Here is a 24,071-nt window from a genome sequence, read left to right on the forward strand (position 1 = left end):
ATAGAAAAGGGTAGCTGATGCTAAAGATATCGTTCATGGCCTGAGAGAGAGAGGCTGGGGAATGGCATAAAATGAATCAACAAAGGGAACGGAGAGGACAAGAAGTGAGGCTGGCACTATGGCATAGTGGGTAAAGCCACCAGCATCTCATATGGGTGCTGGTTCGAGTCCCAGCTGCTCCTTTTCAGCTGCTCCTTTTCTGATCCAGCTCCCTGCTAATGTGCCTGGGAAGGCAGTGGAAGATCCTAAGTGCACCCACATGGGAGACTCAGAGGAAGCTCCTGGCTCCTGGCTTCAGCCTGGCCCAGCCCTAGTTGTTGCTGTCATTTGAAGAGTGAACCAGTAGATGGAAGATCTCTCTCTCTCTCTCTCTCTCTTTCCCTCCCCTGCCTCCATCCCTTCCTCTCTCTCTCTCTCCCTCCCCTCCCTCCCTCCCTTCCTCTCCCTCTCCCTTTACCTCCCCTCTCCCTCTCCCTCTCTCTCTTTAATTATGACTTTCAAATTAATTAATTAATTTAAAAAAAGAGGACAAAAAGTTTAGATTTGTGTTTCAGAAGAAAAATTCTCCCAGTACCGGGAGAGGGATGGCTTGGGGGGGGGGGGTCCCAGGAAAGGATGATGAAGGCTGAACTCAAACATTTTCCTGAGTCATAAAGATAAGAAAGAGAACAGGAAAGATTGAAGAAGCTTCTAGAAGGTGGATTAATATAAATCATAGGCTAATGAAAGACAAGAGTAAACCAGCAAATATTTGTAAAAGTAAACGATTGCCTAGGGTACACATAAGAACTTAATCATCTCTGTAGCTTGAAAAGGATTCAAATAAAAACATTGTTTCCATTTTTATTGCAATTGTATATCATGCTGAAATACATATCTTCATAAAATAATTTATTTACCTACTAAGTCTTGGAGAATTAATTCCCCAGTTTCAAATAGATCAATGTTTCAAATATATTTTTAAGAGCTCATTACATGTCCCCAATGCATTGCAAGAAAGTTGGAGCCAATGGACAGCTCACCACAGATCAGTTCCTCTTTTTCCCTCTATTTCTAGTGTGAAGGACTGTCATTGTGAAAGGTTTTGAGCGTTAGATGGATAAAACAGCTTCTCATTTCTTAAATTAATATTTTTGGTGCCTAGAGAAACTGAACTTGTCCATACGTCTTTAAGTATTTATATCCCTACCCTCCTTATGCATTCACCTATTGTAGACTAAGGTTTTCTTATCCCTTCACATGAAACACCCTATGGCATGCATTTTCATGCCTTTCTGCAACATTTATAAACAAGTACATACTTTCAAAAAATCTTCAAATTCGTTTTTAAATCCTTTTGAAATGGAACAAGTTATTTTTACAAATAGAAAGAACTTTTATTACCAATGCCAGAAAAAAAATATGTGTATATGAGGATACTACAGGGAGAGCATTCTGAGTGGGCAGTCAGATTAAAACAGTGCTTAGGATGTCTACCTCCCTTATCAGAGTGTCTGGTCCAAGTAAGTCCTGGCTACTCTACACTTCCAACTCAGCTTCCTGCTAAAGCACCTGGGAGGCAGTGGAGGACATCCCAAGTATTTCAGTTCCTGACACCTGTGTGGGAGACCTGAATAGACTTCTTCATTCCTGGCTGTGGCCTGGCCCAGCCTGGCTCAACCTGGCTGTTGCACACATGTGCGGAGTGAACCAGCAGATGGAAGATTCTCTCTCTCTCTCTCCCCCTCACCCCACTCTGTTACTCTGCCTTTAAAATAAATAACTACACCTTTTCTTTTAAAAGGTACATTTGTTTTGGAACAAAAACAAATTGAAAGTCACCAATCATTTTTCATAATTTCCATTTTTCCATGAATTCTTTGAAGACCCTTCATGTGGTCTCATGGATTACACTAAGCCATGTTAACCTTCATGAATGGATATTGGTATAAAGTCAGTTTACAGAGTAAGTCACTTTTCTGAATAGCTAACAATTGCCCATCATCATTTATTAAATAACTTATCCCCTGCCTGCTGACTTCCAAATCATGTTTTATTTTAACACTATTACTACAGATACGAGAGTCTGTTCCTAAGCTGGTCTACTTAGCAATTTATCAACTGAGTCATCTCCATTGTTGTCTATTATTTCCAAGCCACATTATAACATCTTTGAGACAAGCAACTGGGCTTTATGAATGTTTGTATTTTCCATAAGGCCTATCATTTTACATACAGTAAATGTTCAATAAATATTTAGATGTTTATTAAATGAGTGACTCAGCTGAATATCTTGTGCCCAATATACAAAGAATTTCCTCGCTATGTTAAAAGGTCACATTCTCCAAGGTGAAACATGAAGTAATTTTGAAATTGGAGAAGGGGGCTGAGAATGGCCATAGTCCAAGTATAGAAATTCCATGTGAATTTGATTAGAATAATTTAAATGCTGCAGTGACTTCACTCTCCAGAGGCTATGCGATCATGAGAAAATGTGGAGAGGGAGAATTCTAGTAACAGGCTCAGTAAGTTTCACTGTGTAACGATGTACACATACCATGCGGCTCACCAGCTGAACCATGTCAGTGGGGACATGTTGTCTTTACGATGTCAGCTAATACTCTATTTGGGGGAACCAGCTGTGGGCCTGTAGCACTCCTGTACATTTAGAATACTGAGCGATAAAGCAGTAACAATACTTATTACATGTTAATTTACCTTGCTAACTACGTGTAAGTTTAGCATGCTAAATTTTATATGGAAAGCAGTACTAAACACGTGTGTCCCCAGCATGTGCAAATAAGGAAAGCTTTCATCCACTTGTACACCACATGACGACTTGCAGCTGAAAGATGCTGGAACAACTTTGTTTGATTAAGGACATGTAAAACTAAATTGTGATAAAGAATGCTAGGATTGTAGGCTTCTATGTAAAGATACTCACTATATCTATTAAGGAGAGAAAAGAATTATATTGTTATCAAGAAGGGAAAGTTAGATATTCAGCAAAATCAGACATTTGATGTTATTCTTTATGAGAATATACAAGTGTTGGAGTAAGTATTTGTGTATTTTCCATTTTGTTTAAAGGATGAAAGTAAAATAATCCGGATTACCATTGCAAAGAGCCTTGGGATAGCATGTGGTGAGATCTGACATGTATCGTTCATAATGTTTACTCTGGGTGCGGGGAGGGTTATGCATTGTATCTTGTAGAGCAGTTTTAGGTTCACAGCAAAATTGAGACGAAAGTTAAAAAGACCTGAAGAGCTTGGCTATATCCTGACCCACTTACGCACAGCCTTCTTCCCCTGCTGTCAACATCCCACAATGCACTGGCACATTTGTTACAACTGACGAATCCACGTTTTCACACCAATATCACCCGAAGTCTATAGCTGAGTTATGGTTCACTCTCGGTGTTGTGTTTTCTATTGGTTGTGAGATGTGCATAGTGCCACGTACCCACCCCTGTAGAATCTCTCAGAATATACTCTCCCTGCCCTGAGAATCCCCAGTGTTATGCCTATTGATCCTCCTCCTCTCCCCCAGCCCCTATCAGCCGTACCTTTTACTGCTTCCAAAGTTTTGCCTTTTCCAAAATGTCATATGTTTGGAATCATATAGTATGTAGCCTTTTCAAGTTGGCCTCTTTCATTCAGTAACAAGCACTTAGCTTCCTGCATGTCATTTCATGGCCTGATAACTCTTTTTTTTAAATGCACTAAATAATATTTCATTTTCTGGATATGCCAAAGCTTTTTTATCCATTCACCTATTGAAGGATGTCTTGGTTGCTTCCCGGTCCAAGCAATTATAATTAAAACTATTGTAAAAATGTGCAAGTTTATGTGTCGACATAGTCTTGAATTCCTTTGTGCAAATATCAAGGATTATGACTTCCAGATTATCTAGTTTGGTAAAAAAAAAATGCCAAACGGGGGCTGATATTGTGGTGCTATGAGTTAAGCCATTGCCTAAGACACTGGCATCTCATAACTGAACACCAGTGAGTCCTGGCTGCCAGGCTTCTGATCCAGCTCCCTGCTAATGTGCTTGGGAAAGCATTGAAGATAGCCCACGTGCCTGGGCCCCTGCCACACACATAGGAGCCCCAAATGGATGGAGCTCCAGGCTCCCAGCTTCTGCTCCAGCCCCAGCCCTTGCATCCATTTGGAGAGTGAATTAGCAGATGGAAGATCAATCTCTCTTTGCCTTTACAATAATTTTTTTAAAAAATTATCAAATTGTCTCCCCACAGAGCTGAAACTTTCTGCATTCTCCCCAGCAGTGAAGAACAGTTCCTGTCACCTTACATCCTCCCCAGCATTTGATGTTGTCAATATTTTGTATTTCTGACCATTCTGATAGGAGTGTGGCAGTCTCAGATACAGTACAGTGGGGGAAGAATCAGCTCTCTGATTCACACCTGCTCGGTAATTCCCTTGAAGGCAGAAAGTCATTTTCTTTGCAGTCTGGGTCTCAGTGTCCACATTCATAAAATGGGAATAGCTCACGGAAAATGAGTCTGTGAAATGTTCTGTGAATGAAGGGTTTACCTAATTTGGAGAATTTCATTGCATTTTGGTCTACTTGAATTTCTGGAAATTTCTCCAGAGAAGACTTTAAAACTTTAACCAAGAATTTCCCAAGCTTAATCATGGAAGTCTTGTTTAAGAAAACATTAACATCTCATAGACTTAATCATCCAAAGACTTCCTTGGCAAAAGATGCTGTCCTCAGCAATTCATCTTTCTTTGAACTTGCACCTGAGCCTGGATTTTGTCAGTAAACACGTAGGAGAGCCAGGAGGACACTCTGCCTTAGCCCATTACAGTAGGAGGTTCTTAAACATCAGTGCATAGAAGAACCACTTGAGGGGTTTGTTAACAGTGCAGGTTCCAGGGCAACATACAAGCTCTGAAGGTCCTGGAATAGGGACCAAGAGTTACAGCACAAGATCAGGCTGCAGGTGATTATGCCGTGACCAGTATCTTTCAGTGGCTCAGGTAGAAGCTAAAAGCCACACTCACAGAAATATATCCCACTTGTTGGAATGCTCATTGTCTCCTGAGAGCTCGAGATGACAGAAGTTCACAGACAACTTGTGAACTTTTCACTGAAAACCTCCTGGATAGCTCCCAGCTCAGCTTCAGGGAGATATAATATTAAAAAGTGAATGTGGGTTTGGCTGCGACTTCGAGGTCTATAATCTAGGCAAAATCTAGTTAAAATAGCCAATGGAAGCACCAGCTTCCTAGATGCTTCTCTGACTCCTGCTACTCACCGATGTCTTAGATTCTTGCCATAAAGGGATTTGGTGAGAAATCAAGGTCAAAGGAGTAGGGAAGGAATTTAAGTCATCTGATTTTATGACTTATTCACAACTCAAAGAATCTGATGGTAGGAAGACTGGAATGAATAGCTACAATGTTATTTTTAGACTATCTGTGAATTTCATTTGCTCTCATTACCACAAACCATGAAAAATTAGCTGTCAGAAACAGGATAGAAAAACTGGAATCAATTAAGTCATCGTCTTCAGGAACACTCACTTCTCTGTTACAGTTGCTCAGGTACTGGGAAGAAGGAGACGATGGTGCATTTCCTCACAATATCCTGCACATTTTCTTACAGAAAAAAAGGGTGAGTTAAGATGACCAATGACATTTATTGGAAACAAGCGCTTGGTTCCTGGGTCACTCGTTGTGTTTACTGTAAGAAAACCCTACAGATGATTCACAGGATTTCAGGAGAATTCACTCTTCTCCCCATCGCCTGCAATTCAGATATTTTGTTTCTAAATAATATGGCAGGGACCACAGTCTTACATCTAGGATCTTCTGGCTAATTTTTTCGGTAGTCAGAATTTGAACTTCTTCACACTGAGAAGTGGTGACAAAACATGCTATGTTATTCATCAACACCTCTTTACTGGCATTCAGACATGTATTTGTGTGGGGCTCAAATGAGTCTTTTTTTTTTTTTTTTTTTTTTTTTTTGTGGCAGGTGTTCACAGTAGCATCGAAGACACCGTTTGGGATGCCCACTTCCAATATCAGAGTGCCTGGGTTTGAGTCCAAGCTCTGTTTCCAATTCTAGCTTCCTGCTAATGTGCATCCTGTAAGGCAGTGTGTGGTGGTCTAAGAAATATGGTCCTTTCCACTCCCATTGGAGACTTAGATTGAGTTTTTGGTTTCTGGCTTTGCCCTGGCCCAGTCCTGGCTGTTGTGGGCATTTCCCAAAAAGGGAACCATGGGAGACTTCTCTGTTTCTCTGCCTTTCTGTCTCTCTACCTTTCAAATAGAGGTAGGGTTACAGACAGAGGGAGAGTCAGAGAGAAAGGTCTTCCATCCGCTGGTTCACTCCCCAAATGGCTGCAAAGGCTGGAGCTGAGCCAAACTGAAACCAGGAGCCAGAAGCCTCCTCCAGGTTTCCCAATGGGGGCAGCGGCCCAAGGACTTAGGCCATCCTCCACCACTTTCCCAGGCCACAGCAGAGAGCTGGGTCAGAAGAGGAGCAGCCAGGATTGCAGGCAGATGCTTAGCCTACTACACCACAGCACCGGCCCCAAAAAATATTTGTTGAAAATAGTCTTTCTTTATAAAAGACTTCAAAATCTCCTTCGACAGATTTATGAGCTTTCCTTTTATTCCTCTTGCTACACATCTAATTTGGCTTAATATATGGACTATGGCTATAATTAAAGAAATGTAATAGAAACTAGTATATATGGTATCAATTTTACAAAGTTTCACCCATTTTTTATTTGTATTTAATACTGTAATTGCCATTCACAAACCTGCATCGAGAATTGGACTTAGGGGCTGGCATTTTGGAGTACCAGGGTAAGCAACACTGTCATCCCACATCTCAGTGCCGGTTTGAGTCTTGGTTCACCCGCTTCTGATCCAGCTTCCTACTAACACGCCTGAGAAGACAGCAGATGATGGCACCAAGTCAGAGACCCAGATGGAGATTTTCCATTTTGGCTTTGGCCTGGTCAACTCACTACTGCATGCATTTGGGGAGTAATTATTGCCTGCTCTCTTTCCCTTCGTCACTTCCTCTCCTTCTCCCTCTCCCTGTCACTCTTCCTTTCAAATCAACACGTAAGCATTCTTTTTTAAAATTAGAACCAACGGCAAAGGAAGACCTTTCTCTCTGTCTCTCTCTCACTGTCCACTCTGCCTGTCAAAAAAAAAAATTAGATTTAAAAATATGCTTGGAGGGGTAGGCATTAGTCTAACACTTAAGTAAGTCACAGGTTAACCCATGTTAAGGCATCCTGTGTCCTCTATCAGAAGGATTCCAAGCTCCAGCTCCTAACTCTAGCTTCCCGCTAATGCATATCCAGGGGGGAGGTGTTAATGGCTCATGGAATTAATTAGATTCCTACCAACCACCCACGTGGCAGACCTAGCCTGAGCCCCCAGCTTCTTCCTCTCTTCTTGTCATTGCAGGCATCTGGGGAGGGAACCAGCTGATGGGGCACATTCTTTCTCTTTCTCTCGCCCCTCCTCTCATATTAATTCACTGACTAATTTAAGATGCATCCTGAAACTCTGCTGTGATAGTCAGCAGGCGGTGTAGACTTCATAGACACTCAGCCTTACAGGAGTTCAACTTTTGTCTTAGTACACTCTCAAAGGTGGCTACATTCCTTATGTCTGAGATTTCTCTGGAAAATACCCTGAAGAGTCGCTAATTACATCTTGAAAGCATTACTTTTGTGTTCAAATGTTCAAGTCCTGGGCAGATGTTCAGCCTAGTAGTTAAGATGCCCTCATCTGACAACAAGGTACCTGGGTTGGATTCCAGGGTAGGGATCTTGACTCCAGGTTCCTGTTCATGTGGACCCTGGGAAGCAGAAGTGATGCCTTAAGTAATCAGGTTCCTGCCCCGGACATGGGAGACCTGGACTGTGTTCCTGGCTCTGGCATTTGAGGAGTGAACCAGTGGATGGGTGTTCTTTCTCCCTCTCTCTCTCCCCTTTTCAAATATATGAAAAAATTTAAGATTTGTTTATTTGAAACTCAGAGTTACAGAGAGAAGGAGAGGGGGAGAATGGGAGAGAGAGATGGGAGGAGAGGGAGAGAGGGAGAAAGAGAGAGAATCTTCCATTTCCTGGTTCACACCCCAAACGACCCTGAAGCCAGGAGCTTCATCCAGGTCTCCCATAATGGGTGGCAGGCCCCAAACACTGGGACCATCTTCCTTCCACTGCTTTCTGCAGGCCACTAGCAGGAAGCTGGATAGGAAACAGAGCAGCCAGGCCACACAGAAACCTGAGCCCATATGGGATGCCCTTGTGGCTTTACCTGTTTTTCCACAAAGGCAGCCTCAAAAACAATTTTTCTTTTGAGATTGAGTCCTCATCTACATCCAGGTTACTTTCAGGCCTTTCCTGTAAGGTCCCCTCTCCGCTCCAAAGTCACAGCTGTTCAAACCTGGGACTAAACAAGGCAAAGGGAAGCCGCTCTGGATTTATCCCCATGTATTTAGGGTACACCGCTCTAGTGGGGCTGCATTTGAGGATCCCTGGCTCAGGTTTGGATCCCGCAGTCGGCTTCTCAGAAGCACCTGTTCTGGGGATCCAGGACACAGTTCATTTCCCAACCGGCTTCCAGGGCTGTGCACCGATTTCCACGCGCCCCGACGGGCAGTCCACACCTGAGAAAGGGGGAGGGGGTTTCCTGCCTTGCACTTAGTTAACCAGGTGCTTTCCATTCGCTCAGTTAATAATTAGAAAACAGAAAGAAAAAAGGAGAGAGGGCGCGCGACTTCGACTTGTTTTTCTTTCTTTCTAACTCCAAATAAGAAGGCGGAAACCATTCGGCCAGGGGGAAACTCCCGCATATTTCACCTTGACCTGGCTGGACCGGTCCAAGAGGTCCGCCAAGCTGCTGGTGGACAAACTTCGAGGCAGGGGAAACTTACTCCCTCTCTGGTAGGAACAGGGAACCATCCCCAGAGTCTCAAGCTGGAAACCCTGCCTGGTTTCCAAGGCCAGCACCGGGTTTCCTCCGGTGCAGGAGACAGGACCCAAGAGCGCGCGCCTCTTCCCCGACGGCGGACGGACAAGCCCCAGCTCCCGGGGCGCCTCGATTGGCAAGGACGCCCTCTCGCCTCCTCTGCTGCGGTCCCTAACTAATGTGTTCCGGTTACTGGGAAGGTGACGCCTAAGGTCAAAGGACTCACAGTCACCAGCAGAAGTCCAGAATCACCACCAGACCCTGGGAAGAAAAAACAAAAAACAAAAAACAAGGGGGCTGGGGCTGAGGCTGTGCACCTCTGGCGATAAGTCTCCGGCTCTCCCGGGACTGGGCAGCCCCGGACAGCTTTGCGTGACCCAGGGGGCGCCCCCGACCCAAGCGCGGGGGCCCGGGGGCGGGGAGAGGCCCCCGACTCCACTCCTCACGCAGCAGCTGCGGGGGCCGTGAGTACCTCGGAACAAAGGCGCGCGCGCAGGGGGCGCGGAGAGCGCGCGCGGTTTGGCGTTGCGGCCCCGTGACGAGCGCCGAGCGCCGCTCCCCGCCGAGGTCAGGGGGAGGAGGGAGGCGTGCGAGTCCCCGCTGCGCGGCTGCACTTCGGGAGCTCTGAGAACGAGGGGAATGGCCAAGTCTCAGAGCCAAGGGGGAGAAGAGGAGCCGGAGTGAGCAAAACAAAGAGCGAGTGTGGGCCGCGGTGACTTCATGCCTCACCAATGTCCCGCCCACGCTGCTCCGAGCGCTCCCTGCAGCCCGCTGCTGCCGCCGCCGCCGGGGCTGCCGGGGGCGAGGCTCGGTGGCGTGGGGCGGTCTCCTAGCAACTCGGTCCTGGGAGCGCGCCCAGCGCTCCGGGCAGGTTGGGAGCCCCCCGGGGCGGGGAGGGGAACGGGGCAGGACCACGCCAACCCCCCACCCCCCGGCCCGCCGCCGGCCTCGCCTCCCTGGCGTCCTGGCCGGCTGCACGCCCCCCGAGCGCGCCAGCTGCCCGGGCTCTGGGCGGCGGACGCCCGGGCCGCGCACTGGAGCCAAGGACCAGGGCACGCAGCCCCCGCCCCGCGAGGCTGGGCTCCCGCACCCCCCGGCAGAACCTCCCCGCCTGCGCTCGCGGCCGTGCGCTCCACTCGCGGCCAGGCAGGGCGCGGCGATGGCTCGCGCGGAGCCTGCGGGCGTCGGCAGGCGCTGCTAGGGCGCTCCCGGAGCCGCCTCCCCGGCTGCTGGCGCCCAGAGCTTCCTCCCTGGCCCGCCGGGCCGCGGGGCTGCAAGCCGGGGGACGTGGCCTCTCCTGCCCACCTGTGGAAGGAGCTCGCGCCGATGGCTGCGCCCTCCGGCCTCGCAGGCGTCCCCTCCCACTAAGGCAGCATCACCCAGCGAATGTACTTTAGGGTGGTTTCCCCCTCCCCAGCTTCGGGCTTTGTTTGGGTTTGATTGTGTTTGGCTCTCCGCTAAGCTGATTTATGCAGCACAAGCCCCATCGGCTGGCGAGAAACAAAAGCTCTTTTCTTTGTCCCGGGAGCGGGCTTGCGGAGCCCCGGCTCGCGTCGGCGACGCGGGGCCATCGGCCGTCGCGGGAGGCGCTGCTGGCCGAGGCCGCGCCGAGCTGGGAGGGCCGCGGGGGCCCTGGGATGCCGAGCGGCGCCGGGGCCCGCGTACCTGCACCGCCTGCCGGGGAGCGCCTGCCAGGCCTGCTGGAGACGTCCTAGCCGGGCTCGGCCCGGGCCCCGAGGTGCGCCCGGGAGGCGCGAGCGCGCGTCCCCAGAGCGGCCAGGCGGCGGGCGCGGGGCGGGCCGCTGTGCAGTATGTGCGGCTCGGCCCTGGGTCTCCCTCCCGCCGCATTCGTCCGCCTGCGCAGCTGCCGGCCAGGTCCTGCGGCGTTCCTCCGGGCGGCCTGGGTGCTCTCACTTGTTCTCGGACTGGGTCGAAGCGGTAAGTTGTTTGCTTTTTCTCCTTCGCTTCTGGGCGCGCTCCGGGAGCTGCCTCGGCCGCAGCTGGACCGGGCAGGTAAAGGGCAGACGTCGGAGCCGGAGGCGGTGCGAGGGGCCGGGGAGTGCTGCCGCGTCCCCAGAGGCCGGGTGTCGCGTTTTCGCGCCCCGCAGTGACGGCGATCGCGAACTGCGCTGGGAGCTGCGGCGCGTTGCCTTCAGGTGCTGGGGCCCGCAGCGACGGAACGCAAGTTTTGGGGTGCGCTTGCAGCAGCCAGTGGAGGGTCTCGGTGCCGCCTCGGTCCCCGTGCGCCCATCCTTCCAGCTCTGGGGTCCACTGACCGCTACCTTGTATCTGACCCGAGGCGGTGGATCGATTTGCTGACGCTGAGAGGGACAGGTCCTTTTCGACACAGAAGTTTCCTTTCTCTGCTTAGTTTGAATGAAGTAAAGGCGTTTAAGGAAGAGCCCTGCTTGCAGCTTTATGAAATAAAGAAGTCGGTTTCCCAGCTACTCAATCCCTCCCTGAGCTCAGTCTCCAAGAATCCTGGACCAGGACTGACCAGTGCAGGCTGTCCGCCCGGGTAGGAGCTGCCTGAAGTTGGAGAAGCCAGTGTGTTCTAAACTTGGTTTTTCTCATCTGTAAAATGGGGGTGTTAGTACCCCCTCCAAGTCACAAAGGAAAGCTCAAGTCAGATAATACAGGAATAAGGTGTTTGGGGTCTCTTATGCAGTCAAAATCAAATGTGAGGTAGTAGTATTGGCTTGTCAGCACATCATAAAACAACGTAAATAAACATCATAACCATCAGTTTACCGTGGATTCTTACTGGGTTTTCCATGTGGGCAAAATATTTATTCTTACCAATGTAGTGAATAGTTTTTTTTAATCACTTTTTCTCTGCTTGCTCCCTAAGTCTTTATATGTTATTAGAGACTTAACTCCAATCCCTCTGGTTCAAGGGAAGCTCAATGAATAATCGTGATTGTTTGGTGGACCAATACTCCTGCGCTTTGAATTGATGTGCCAAGCTTCTGCCTGAAGCTAATTAAAACGGTCAAATCCTAACCTTATAAATAAGGGTGTATAATAGAAACAAGCAACTATCTTCATTTAATTATTGCGTATACAGTTGTCTAATATTTGCTTCAGAGAGATTTACTCAGTGATCTGAAATGAAGGCAGAGTAAATTTTTTATCTTGCGGTTGCTTTTTGGCTTATAACCTAAGTGAAACTTCAGGCAAAGGAAAAAGTAACATTCATTATCAATTATCTCTTAAATGGAACATGCATTTGTTTCAGCAGATTTTCCACTGTGCATAATTCCATCCTGTTGCAATAAGTAATAAAGTACTTTTCTAGATTTAGTAAACACTAGTAAAATAACCAAAACAGAATAGAGTGTATTCTGTTCCCAATATATACTAAAGAGGAAGAAGTCCTACTTGTCTCTAGAATTTGCTAAAAACGGTTAAAATTTTTTCTTTTAAAGTCACTGTGCTTGTGAACATAAGTTCAGTTCTTGTGTAACAGCATTGTATTTCCAAGTAGGGACCAGACTGTCTTGAAGCAAATTTTCTGAATGGGCCTCCTTGCACCTGCAGACCTGAAAGGAGAATGCTTATCTGAAATCAGAACAAGGCATCCTTCCTACCACCACCCCCTACCCACTCTGTCAATGTACAAAGGTTTGTGATGTGTAGTGATTTGCATGGCAGTTAAAAACATGCAAAAAATTTAAATTATAGCCAGTACAACTCAGAAAATTAGAGATCAGTGTAAACTGTTGTACTTTCGTGATAGAGCTACAAGTCTCAAATTATATGTCTTCACAGTGCAAATTAGATGCTTAAAGCAGAATAGAAATTTAGGTATCAGTTACAAAGGAAATCTTGTTCCCATGCTCAGTAGTTTACACCAAGAAAACAATGAGGGCTAAAGAAAGCCACACAAAAGAGACCAGAAGCTCTATGAGAACAATGTCACTTTGGGTTTACGTTTTAAAGCAGCGTTTCCAAGTCTCAGATACATAGTGTGCATTTAATGATGAACAAATAGTGAGCAGAAGGGTGTTCTTCATAAAATACAAGTGTTTCTTATGAAGAGGAAAATTAGTTTTCACTTCCCTGGTGGAAATTTTCAACAGTTAGAGAAACAACAACATTAGAAATTGATTAATGATTAACCGGAAAACATAAAGACTACCTGGTGTTAATACATGGAGAATTGATGTAGCGACTCTGTTGATACTACTTTCGCTTATTTTAAAGGGTTAGGAAAGAACTTTTGTTCCCTAAAATTTTATATAGCTGTATGAGTGACAGATTTCAGAAATCACAATTTCTTTTTAAAATGTGGAAACTATTATTGCCATGAAATTTCACCATCTATTCAACTCTCCACTATTTGTTCTCTGAAATGACAATAAACTAAATTAGCATGCCTTAGTGACCGTAGCTTACTTTCCTCAAAACATATTTCATAGTGTAAGTGTTCTCAGGGTTATTTATGCTTACTTAAAGTAGTCAGATATTTAAGAAAGCCAAGGCTTCATTTAAACAGCTTGTCTTCCACATTACTTGCATAAGGACACTCATTAATTCTATCTTAAAGCAGCAGAGTTGACTTCTGATCATTTAAAAGGTCGTCTATGCTTGCTACGTATACAAAAGCAAAGTAGTTGATATGATTTGAAAAACACCAGAAAATTTTATGTGCCCCCAAACAGCTCCTTCTCTTGTTAGCAATATCTGAAATTTGCCACTTAATGAAATTTGGGTGAAAAACTATGATAGTGACCCTGTGTTTCTTTTAATATTTAATATTATGTAATGGAAAATTCAGGCATATACAGAAGGAGAGAGAACGATATCAGAACCCATCTTATGTCCATCACCTGGCTTTAGTTATCATTAAATCAAAGCCAAATTCTTCCATTGCTGCTCCCACCCAGCTCATCTCTTTCCCCCAACTAAGTTATTTTGAAGCAAAATTCTCATATTACTTTATCCTAAACTATATCTAGTAAATTGAAGCACTCCTGGATAAGAAACACATTCTCACTAATTTCCAAAACATGAATTCTAAAATGAAATTTAAGACCACCAGAGTGTTCACAATCTTTTAAGGGAGGAACTGTGGAGGAGAAAGAGGAAAGACAGTCACTGTTTCAGCCACTTACAGCTCAATGTGTCTATTCTGGTTCCATTAAAAAAATCTTTTTCTTGAAAAGCATGTGTATCTGATAGCTTTTTTGGTATGTATGCATATGAAGAGGAACAAAAATAACAGGAATAAATCCACTCCCCCAGACACACGTTAAATACTTTATCCCAGTGGGATCCCAGCAGGTGTACCTTGGGAAAGTTGTGATTGTAAAGATGTCCCTCTGTCTCTTTTATTATCCACGTTTCTCCTCTGCTGGATTGCTCATAGCAGTGTCTATATGTGCTGCAGTATCTCGCCTTTCCTATCCCTCACTCTCCTTTTGCTACACGTCCTTGAAAGAAGTGTCCATACTTCTAGCTCCAATTCTTTTTAGCAGCTTCTCTTTGAATCCATTGCAGTCAGGCTTTCTTTGTCATCATTGCAGCCCCGCTCTCTTCAGATCAGAGTGACCTCTTCAAGTTTTGGCCTTCCTCCTGCTGGACCTGTCATTGGTCAGTGACATGACAACTGTGACCTATCTTCCATGGCAGCTCTTCTCCCCTTGGCATCCTGAACCCACACTGCCCTGTGTAAGCTCCTTCTTCATCTCTGGTGTTGGTTTTTTCTCATCTCCCACTTCCAAAAGTAGAGACATCCCAGGATTCATTCCTTAGAATTTCTCTTCTCCTTAGCTGGTGTGTCTTCAGGTGAGCTGACTCAGTCTTGGATCTTAGATGCCGTTTCTAGGCTTATACGTCGCAGCTACAAATCTCCAGTGCTGACTTCTGCAGAGAGTTCAGCAAACTGCCCAGTGCAACCTCTTACAGTGATAAGAACAGACATCAGTTCAACATCTTAACTCTGTGTGTAAATCAGCTCAGATTCAATCAAAGCCGAAAGCCCTGTTTTCTTTCCCAAGAGTACTCCTTTCGTAATCCTTGTCATCTCAGTACATGTCACAGCAGTGTCCCTGCACTTGAGGCTAACACCGTGTTCTCATCTTTCCTGCCTCGCCCTCACATTCCACAGTCAGCTCATCACCCCCACTGCCTCCACCTTGGTCCATGCCACCCTCTTTGGCTCAGCCTCTCAAATGCCTGCTCAGTGGCCTCTCTACTTCACAGCGCAGCCAGATTCAAGTTTTCAGAACCGGCGTCACTTCTCCTCTCAGAACTCTCCATGCTGCGTGGTTGAAGGCCAAGTCTACACACGGCATCCACAACTCTACGGGCAGCTAGCTCTGTTGACTGTGTGGCCTCATCTCCTTATCCTCTCTTTCCCTCTCTCTTTGTTCTGGCGGTACTGTTCCTTGCTACACCCTAGATGCACTAAGCGCAATCCTGCCTCCACTCTGGAGCCTTCTGTTCCCTCTGCCTGGAACGCTGTTCCCTGGGATGTCTTGCTGACTCCTCTCTCGCTTCTTCCAAACATCTACTCGGGTGTCACCTTATCAGAGGGGGCCCTTGGCATCCTTTCATATGTATGTGTCCATTTGCTTACTGTCCTTCTTCCAACCTGCCAACCCTGAAGTGAAAATACAGCTCACAAGGAAAGAGACTTTGTTCTCTTTCATAAGAAAATGCCAGCCATGTGAAAAGTACTCAGCATACAGTTCTTGAATAAATAAGTAAATTTCTTCTCAGTATTATCTCAGGTTGATGCCCTGTTCACATTCCAAGACAAAGCTTCATTTGGTTTCTTGCCCTCTGTTGTCTTTGTAACCAAGGTGAACTGAACAATTGTGTTCTGGTATATTTGATCATAAATTAAATAACAGTCTTCTTCTAGAAAAATAATTAAAAGTATTTCTACATTTACTATGAATGCAGGGAAGACCTAGTTTACTGAATAATGCCAATTTTGCTGTAATTTTTTTAGCCATTCAGAATTCATAAAATAGGGTTAGCCTTCCAACTTCCTTTTTTGGGAGAATTTTGAAAAGTATAGGTTTTCTCAGGTGCTAAAACCACATATGGAATCCTAAAAAGTAGTGGAATTGATTAGGTATAAAAAAGTTCTCAGAATAATTTTGGCATATTTTAAAATGTATGTTGAAGTTTTAAAGGTATTATATTATTTACTCAGGTTAATCATGTCTTGCTTAGACTATAAACAAAATTAGTATTAAACCAAAAAAAGTAAAAAGGTATAGCTCAGAAAAGAAGGGAAAATTTTTGAATAACAGTTAATATAGGTTATTAACAAGATAAATATAATAAATTTCATTTAAATGTGATTGTTGAGAGATCTGAGAAAGCTTATGATATAGCAATACTACAATACTTTTTTTGTTTTCCTACATTCCTTTTTTTTTTTAAAAAGATTTTATGTATTTATTTGAGACAGAGAGAGGGAGAGACAGAGAGGTCCCATCTGCTAGTTCACTCCCCAAATGGCTGCAATGGCCAGAACTGGGCCAATCCGTAGTCAGGAGCTAGGAGCTTCTTCCAAGTCTCTCATGTGTGAGTGCAGGGGCTTGGGCCATCTTATACTACTTTCCCAGCCGTAAGCAGAGAGCTGGATTGGAAGTGGAGCAGCCAGAATAGAACCAGCATCCCTATGGGATGCTGGCGCCCCCCACTTTTGAGTGAAACTTCCTTACAGAAAATAAAGGATACAGGGTCACCTGGTCTTTGTTCCTTAACATTTCAGAGTCTGGGTAAGTTTTATCCAGGTACAAATCACTTGGTCTTAAATTCCTCACTTTGGTGTTCAGCCACCCATCCCCCACCAAAGGCCAATTTATTGAACACTCGTGTGGGTGTCAGAGGCTGCTATTTTGATTTAAAGTTCTTTAGCATATAGAGCCAGACTTTATGTAGACATCAAGTTTTTTGTTTGTTTGTTTGTTTGTTTGACAGGCAGAGTGGATAGTGAGAGAGAGAGACAGAGAGAAAGGTCTTCCTTTGCTGTTGGTTCACCCTCCAATGGCCACCGCAGCCGGCGTGCTGTGGCCAGCGCACCGCGCTGATCCAAAGCCAGGAGCCAGGTGCTTCCTCCTGGTCTCCCATGGGGTGCAGGGCCCAAGGACTTGGGCCATCCTCCACTGCACTCCCAGGCCACAGCAGAGAGCTGGACAGGAAGAGGAGCAACCGGGACAGAATCTGGCACCCTGACCGGGACTAGAACCCGGTGTGCTAGCGCCGCAGGCAGAGGATTAGCCTATTGAGCCGCAGCGCCGGCCAGACATCAAGTTTTATTGAGTTGCCTTTGATTCTTTCTGTTGTGTATACTTGTTCAGAAGGGCTCATAGCATCTTTCAAAAGCACCTGTTTTCCAAAATCCTCAGTCTTTGGAATGATATCCTTTCTGTTAGTTTGACAAGCAAGTCTTATATAAAAATCATGTGATTTTCTTGAATGGTACTTGCCCAGCTGATGCAAGGACATAGTCTTTTTATTTTATATTCATTGAACAACCTCGCAACTTTGTTACCAATTTGTATTGTATTTATTCAATCCTTCCTGGTCCTCCAACCCTAGCCCCTGTGGCAGCCAAGTCTACACATTTAAAGGAGTTTTGCTTGCAGGAGGATTGTGAGGTCCTCTGTACTCATATATTTCTTAGTTGTAAATGAAGTATATTCTGGAAGCTATTTAGTGATTATAAACTAATCTATAGGAAAAATAACATGTTATACTAATTTATATTGCATTTTACTAAATTGAACAGCTATTAATGGACTTTTTTAAGATGTGACCTAATTGTTAATCTCTAAAATTATAACTTTTCCAGTTATATCCTAAAGATAGTACAAATGAATGGCTTCTGCATGCCGTGGAAAGAAATGGAATGCTTATGCAATTGCACAAACACTGCATTAGCTCTTGCTCTGAGCCATGCACTGATGCAAATGAGTCACTGTGTTAAATTAATCTTTATGGCATTACCATGAGAGAGGTAGGGTTATAGTCCTAGAGCTCAGAAGAGATCACCTAGCCTCTAAGTAGAAGAGGGAGGGTTGGGACTCTATCATGATCATGATTTCTTCAAAGAACTTCTGGACGTGGTGCCTACAGTGTGACTGCCCCATGGCAGAAGACCTTGCTGCACATGCCTTACTGGTGACCCCACCCTGGGTAACCTTGTTGCCCACACTGAGTAATGGTGGAGAGGAGACTTCAGATTTAGCACCCGGTCAGAGCATTCCTCTTCCTGAAGCATCTGCACTCACTCAGCTCACCCCGAGAACCCCTCACTAAGGATGCTTTTATCTCTGAGTGAGAAGGGATGAGAAAACCCATGGCTTCATGGGAATAACCTGAAATAAAACTTCTCCCTGTAACACATTGGATTTCCAATGTGTCATAGAGGTGCATGACTTGTGTTTTGAGACAGAAAGGAAAGGAGGAAGAGAGTGACCTGCTACATAGCTGTGAAACAGTTCCATCAAAAGTGCTCAAAGGGACAAAGTCATGGTAGAGTGAGCTTCCACCATCAAAGAACCATGTTTCTCCCTGCTCAGAGCTATCCAGTTACAGGTCTAGGTTCCATATTGAATAAGAGATTCCTACCATTTTACTCCACATAGATTGACTAATGTAGGTATTCTTTGGCTATTAAATATTCATAGTGATTGACCACATCCACTGGGACTAGTCATTGAGAACATGGCATTCCATACATGCTAGATTAAAGGCTTCTACTACTATGCCTTCTTCAGCAACAACCGGATGCCAAGACATCAAAAATTCTGTTGAAGCACTAGGAATACAGCAGAGAGCAAAGTGAAGCCCCTGCTTCATGAGGTTTACCTTTTTTTTTCTTTTCTTTCTTTTTTTTTGGGGGGGGGGGCAGGCAGAGTGGACAGTGAGAGAGACAGAAAGGTCTTCCTTTTTTCCATTGGTTCACCCCCCAGTGGCCGCTGTGGCCAGCGCACTGCGCTGATCCGAAGCCAGGAGCCAGGTGCTTCCTCCTGGTCTCCCATGGGGTGCAGGACCCAAGGACTTGGGCCATCCTCCACTGCACTCCCAGGCCACAGCAGAGAGCTGGACTGGAAGAGGAGCAACCAGGACAGAATCCGGCACCCCGACTGGGACTAGAACCTGGGGTGCCGGCGCCACAGGCGGAGGATTAGCCTATTGAACCGCAGCGCCAACTGAGGTTTACCTTTTAATAGAAGAGGACACATACATGTACATGTGCATGTGCATGTGTGAATACATGCAGATACACACACAGAGGGAGGTAAATGCAAGTAAAAAAAAAATGATGCAAAGTCATTAAATTGACCTGAGAAAGACAGGTGGTTCTTATACACACACTACTCAGAACAGACAGCTCCTATAACATGACACTGAATTTTTTGAATGTTTTCCTTCTTTGGCCATATAAGGCATTTCATAGTCTTTCTTGGAGTTTAGCATCTCCTGGAAAAAGTGAAAAATGATATGTTAAAGTTTCCAAGTTGATAACAGTCATAAGACTATGTTTTCCTCTTTTGCTCTTAAAGATAATGAAACTCATGGAGGACTAGGTAGAAGAGTTATCTATCTGTGAAGGGCAACAAGGGTATAGATAAGCGAATGATCCCAGATAAGATGATTAAAGAGAAATGGTGATTCTTAATATGTATCAAGTTTTTGGTCCATGATGGTTTCTTAAACCCATCCTCTCCTTTAATAGAGTAGCGTAGACAAAGCCCAAGTTACTCCTCATTATGTGAGCTTCCTGGAAAGTAGCCTGCATTTCAAACCTTGTCCACACTTCCTCTCCCTGCTCAGAGTCCTTCCATGGCTGCACTCTGTCTTCAGGCTTTGCCACGGGGCCTCAACTGCTGCAGGTGCACCACATGCCAGCCATCTCACACCTCTTGTCCTGTCTCCAGAAGGGAGGGAAGGTGCCTGTTCTGTCTTCAATGCCTGCAGGCAGTAGACCTTAACCAACTGTCTGAAATAAATGACTCCTGAATGACTGAGCACAGTATGAGCAGTTTGAACTTGGGCAGCTAAGCAAATATGCCCTAATCAGCTCTAATCCTCCCTAGAATTTGAACTTAGAGAAGTAAAGGGTGCTTTTCACTGTGGATTACACCATAAAGGACGCTTGTGTCTGCTTTCCTGGTCCTCTCCACAAAGCCATCTGTTGGCCTTTAAAACAAATCTTTGTCAAAGATCGAAAGCTGTGATCTGGTCGTATTTAATCTTCTTTATCGTAACTTTTTTTATCTTCATGATTTTATAATTATCTTGATTGTTGATAATTAAATAAGATGAGTAATTCTGATTCTTTCCTCTGCGTGTCAATTTTTAAATGAGTTTTTATTTAAACAGACATGAAGTTTTAGGCATTTTCAACAAAACATTAAAAAAATTCTATCCTATTCTATTTAATCATTAGTTATGCAAATGTTCTTAAAATGCTTACAGCTTTATGACAGCACTGTTGAGTTTGGGATTTAAAATACCAAAAATAGTTAAATTTGTGGAGCATTACCTATAGGCCAGGAACCTTCTTGGACACATGTGAAAATACAAAATATTCTTTAATCTGGAAATATATCCTTTCCTGTTCATAACTCTCTGTGTATTGGTATTCCATTGTATGGGTAAGCAAACTAATCAAAAAGATGAAAGGCTTCCTCAAGATCTCTTTCCTAATAACTAAAGGGACTCTGATGTGGATTTGATTTAAATTCTCAGTCCCTTTTACAGTCTGCCTCCCAAGGGCACAAGGGCTCCAGCCTCCTCTGGCCACGGCCCCACCCAAGGGCAAGATGTCCATGGGGTCTGTCCATCCATCCATCCAGACTCTGTCACCTCCTTCTTGATCACCCAAGCTACTTGCAAGGCCTTGCTTCTGTGAGCAAACCATGCCACCCCTGTGCCAAACCCAAGGTGAGAGTAGCCCAGAGTGGCCGGTGAAGAGAAGTGGAGAAGACTTAGATGTGCAGGCAGGTGTGTCCATACAGGTGAAACAAACAACAGCCTCCTTGTGGTGCAGAATAAATCTCCAGGTGGGGGAGAATTGGGGCAGATGGTGAGCTGGAGGGGCAAAGCTTCCAAGTATTGCCAAGCTCTCAGGAAGACACCTAAGGAGCTGCTAATTCTAAATTCAGATCTAGTCTTCTAGGTCATTCATTATGAATGTATATTTATCAAGGAAGGTAGAGAGAAGCTATTGTACTTAATGGTTTGCTCTGTACTTAATGGTTTAACTGGTGTGTAGCAGTTAAATATTTAGTCTTGCTCTGCTCACTGCCATTTGTACTATTGCTCTTGGCCCTGAAAAAGTTAGGGGCAGACTTCCATAATTATTTCCATATTCTTGGGGCAAAGAGAGAGAGGACAAACAACAAAAGCACCAGAAACCAATGCATAAGGATACCTACCTGATGTCAAGGTGCTTATATATTTCAGTAAGTAAATCTCATTAGGAAGCTCCAGGTTATATACAGATGACACTGAGTTCTACTGTTTTGCAAGTAGTGTTACAGTCTAGCGGATGTATATTGTTAATTCAGTTTGACTCTTTATTTCCTTCTATTAGTATAAAGGCTGTCACAGAAAAGAACATTTTATTGACATGAATGAATTAAATTTGGTCAGATTAATTAGCATTTATACTATATTTAATATTATTTAGTATGTTATATTTAATATTTAAATGAATGATATTTGGGAAAACACTGCCACACTGCCTTCGTGGTGTAAAAGAACAATTTTTCAATTTAGAATCAATCACAATGTGACCTTCTGTCTATTTTCACAGGAAGAAAATGACTGTAATTCACACAGCAAGGAAAAATGAAATAAAGGTCAAAATATTGTCCTCTAGGATTTTTTAATTTATTTAAAACAGTCACACCTTTGAACAAAAGTGCTGGGATCAGTTCTTGCTGGGAAATCATAACATTAAATATAAATATATAAGTATCTTTCCAGAGTCATGTAAAAAGATCCCCAACCAAAATAAATAAAATTAAGATCATAATGTTAAATTACAGTGACTTTATTGGCTATTATATATACTTAAGATGATTTCAAAAGACAGGGAACTGCTATCCATTCACAGTACTAAAAATCCAAATTTTAAAACAGGTGTTAAAAGGCATCCTTTGGTGCTGGCCTTATCAGTGAGTCATTATGTAAATTGTGATGGTTTTAAAGAAACATATCTCTTTGCCAGATTAATTGATGCTGTTTTGTTTTAAATTGACAAATATTGTCACATTTGTCATACACAGAGTCTGTTGTCATTCCAGATCAGTAATGGTGCAGTTGGATGATTCTAGAAGATTGATATAATAATAATAATTTTTTTAACTTTTATTTAACAAATATAAATTTCCAAAGTACAGCTTATGGATTACAGTGGCTTTTTCCCCCCCATAACCTCCCTCCCACCTGCAACCCTCCCATTTCCCACTCCCTCTCCCATTCCATTCACATCAAGATTCATTTTCAATTATCTTTATATACAGAAAATCAATTTAGTATATATTAAGTAAAAATTTCAACAGTTTACACCCACACAGAAACACAAAGTATAAAGTACTGTTTGAGCACTAGTTATAGCATTAATTCACATTGGACAACACATTAAGAACAAAGACCCTACATGAGGAGTAAGTGCACAGTGACTCCTGTTGTTGACTTAACAAACTGACACTCTTGTTTATGGCGTCAGTAATCACCATAGGCTCTTGTCATGAGTTGCCAAGGCTATGGAAGCCTTTTGAGTTTGCCGACTCCGATCTTATTTAGACAAGGTCATAGTCAAAGTGGAAGTTCTTTCCTCCCTTCAGAGAAAGGTACCTCCTTTGATGGCCCATTTTTTCCACTGGGATCTCACTTACAGAGATCTTTCATTTAGGCTTTTTTTTTTTTTTTTTTGCCAGAGTGTCTTGGCTTTCCATGCCTAAAATACTCTCATGGGCTCTTCAGCCATATCTAAATGCCTTAAGGGCTGATTCTGAGGCCAGAGTGCTGTTTAGGACATCTGCCATTCTATGAGTCTTCTATGAGTCTGCTGTGTATCCCACTTCCCATGTTGGATCATTCTCTCCTTTTTAATTCTATCAGTTAGTATAAGCAGACACTATTCTTGTTTATGTGATCACTTTGACTCTCAATCCTATCATTATGATCAATTATGAACTGAAACTGATCACTTGGACTAGTGAGATGGCATTGTTACATGCCACCTTGATGGGGTTGAATTGGAATCCCCTGGCACGTTTCTAACTCTACCATTTGGGGCAAGTCAGCTTGAGCATGTGCCAAACTGTACGTCTCCTCCCTCTCTTATTCCCACTTTTATATTTAACAGGGATCACTTTTCAGTTAAATTTAAACACCTATGAATAATTGTGTGTTAATTAAAGAGTTCAGCCAATAGTATTAAGTAGAACAAAAAAATACTAAATGGGATAAAGTATTAAGTTGTTCATCAACATTCAGGACAAGGGCTGATCAAGTCACTGTTTCTTAGTGTCCATTTATAATAACATTAATAACAGTAATGGTGGCAGCCCCTAGCTAGTCTAGGATAAGAGACTAGAGTAGTTGTTAAGGGCTAGCCCAAACCAAATCTCTCCAAGGGAGAAACTGAGTCAGGGAGTGGGAAGAAGGGCTGGTAATAAAGACAAGAAGATGGAAGACTAGATACATTTCAGCTCTAAAGAATTGTGAAAATTAGATCTTATTAGATATGTGAGCTGTACTGTGAGTATTGGCTGGGAATGTTTTGATATTTCACATGGTTTGGGGCTTAACTTCCTCTTAAAATAGAAAGGATTAGAATATCAAGACACATTCATGGTGAATCTAAGTACTACACTTCCATGTGTGCTAATGGTCCCAGGATCCATTCCTAGGAATTGAACTACAAATATGTCTCCGGACATAAGCTGTGTTTCCTGATTTCAGTGGGAGTTATTATACTTAGTGTAATTTTTCAGGCAGTGTTGCAGGTTCCATGTAGGGAAAGGAGCCGGGTAGAAAGCTTCATCCCTATGGAATGAGGGATTACCCTCACACTCTGAAAAGCACTGGAATAGTCTGAGGTCAAACAAAGAAATAATTAGAGGAGAA

At 44.0% G+C, this 24,071-nt stretch overlaps 2 protein-coding genes across 4 annotated transcripts in view; one reads left to right on the plus strand and one right to left on the minus strand.

The window, feature by feature from the left end:
- Positions 1-829: 829 nt before the first annotated feature.
- Positions 830-10,525, minus strand: LOC149121729 (uncharacterized). The gene is made up of 3 exons (XM_089315616.1): positions 10,433-10,525; positions 9,427-10,148; positions 830-9,215 (listed from the first exon to the last, which is right to left on the minus strand). Exons 1-3 carry the CDS (start codon positions 10,523-10,525, stop codon positions 9,203-9,205), a joined length of 828 nt encoding a protein of 275 aa, XP_089171742.1. The 3' UTR covers positions 830-9,202.
- The window catches only part of ITGB8 (integrin subunit beta 8), a 90,594-nt gene continuing 76,339 nt past the window's right edge, over positions 9,817-24,071 (plus strand). Inside the window, exon 1 of one of the 3 annotated variants that reach the window (XM_008261486.5) lies at positions 9,817-10,892. In XM_008261486.5, coding sequence (XP_008259708.4) covers positions 10,766-10,892 — 127 coding nt within the window. In that variant the 5' untranslated portion in view covers positions 9,817-10,765. 3 annotated transcript variants of the gene reach the window in all.

Source organism: Oryctolagus cuniculus, chromosome 16 (assembly GCF_051225735.1).
Source record: "Oryctolagus cuniculus isolate XC-2025 breed Fujian yellow rabbit chromosome 16, ASM5122573v1, whole genome shotgun sequence".
In the NCBI taxonomy this organism is placed as follows: domain Eukaryota; kingdom Metazoa; phylum Chordata; class Mammalia; order Lagomorpha; family Leporidae; genus Oryctolagus; species Oryctolagus cuniculus.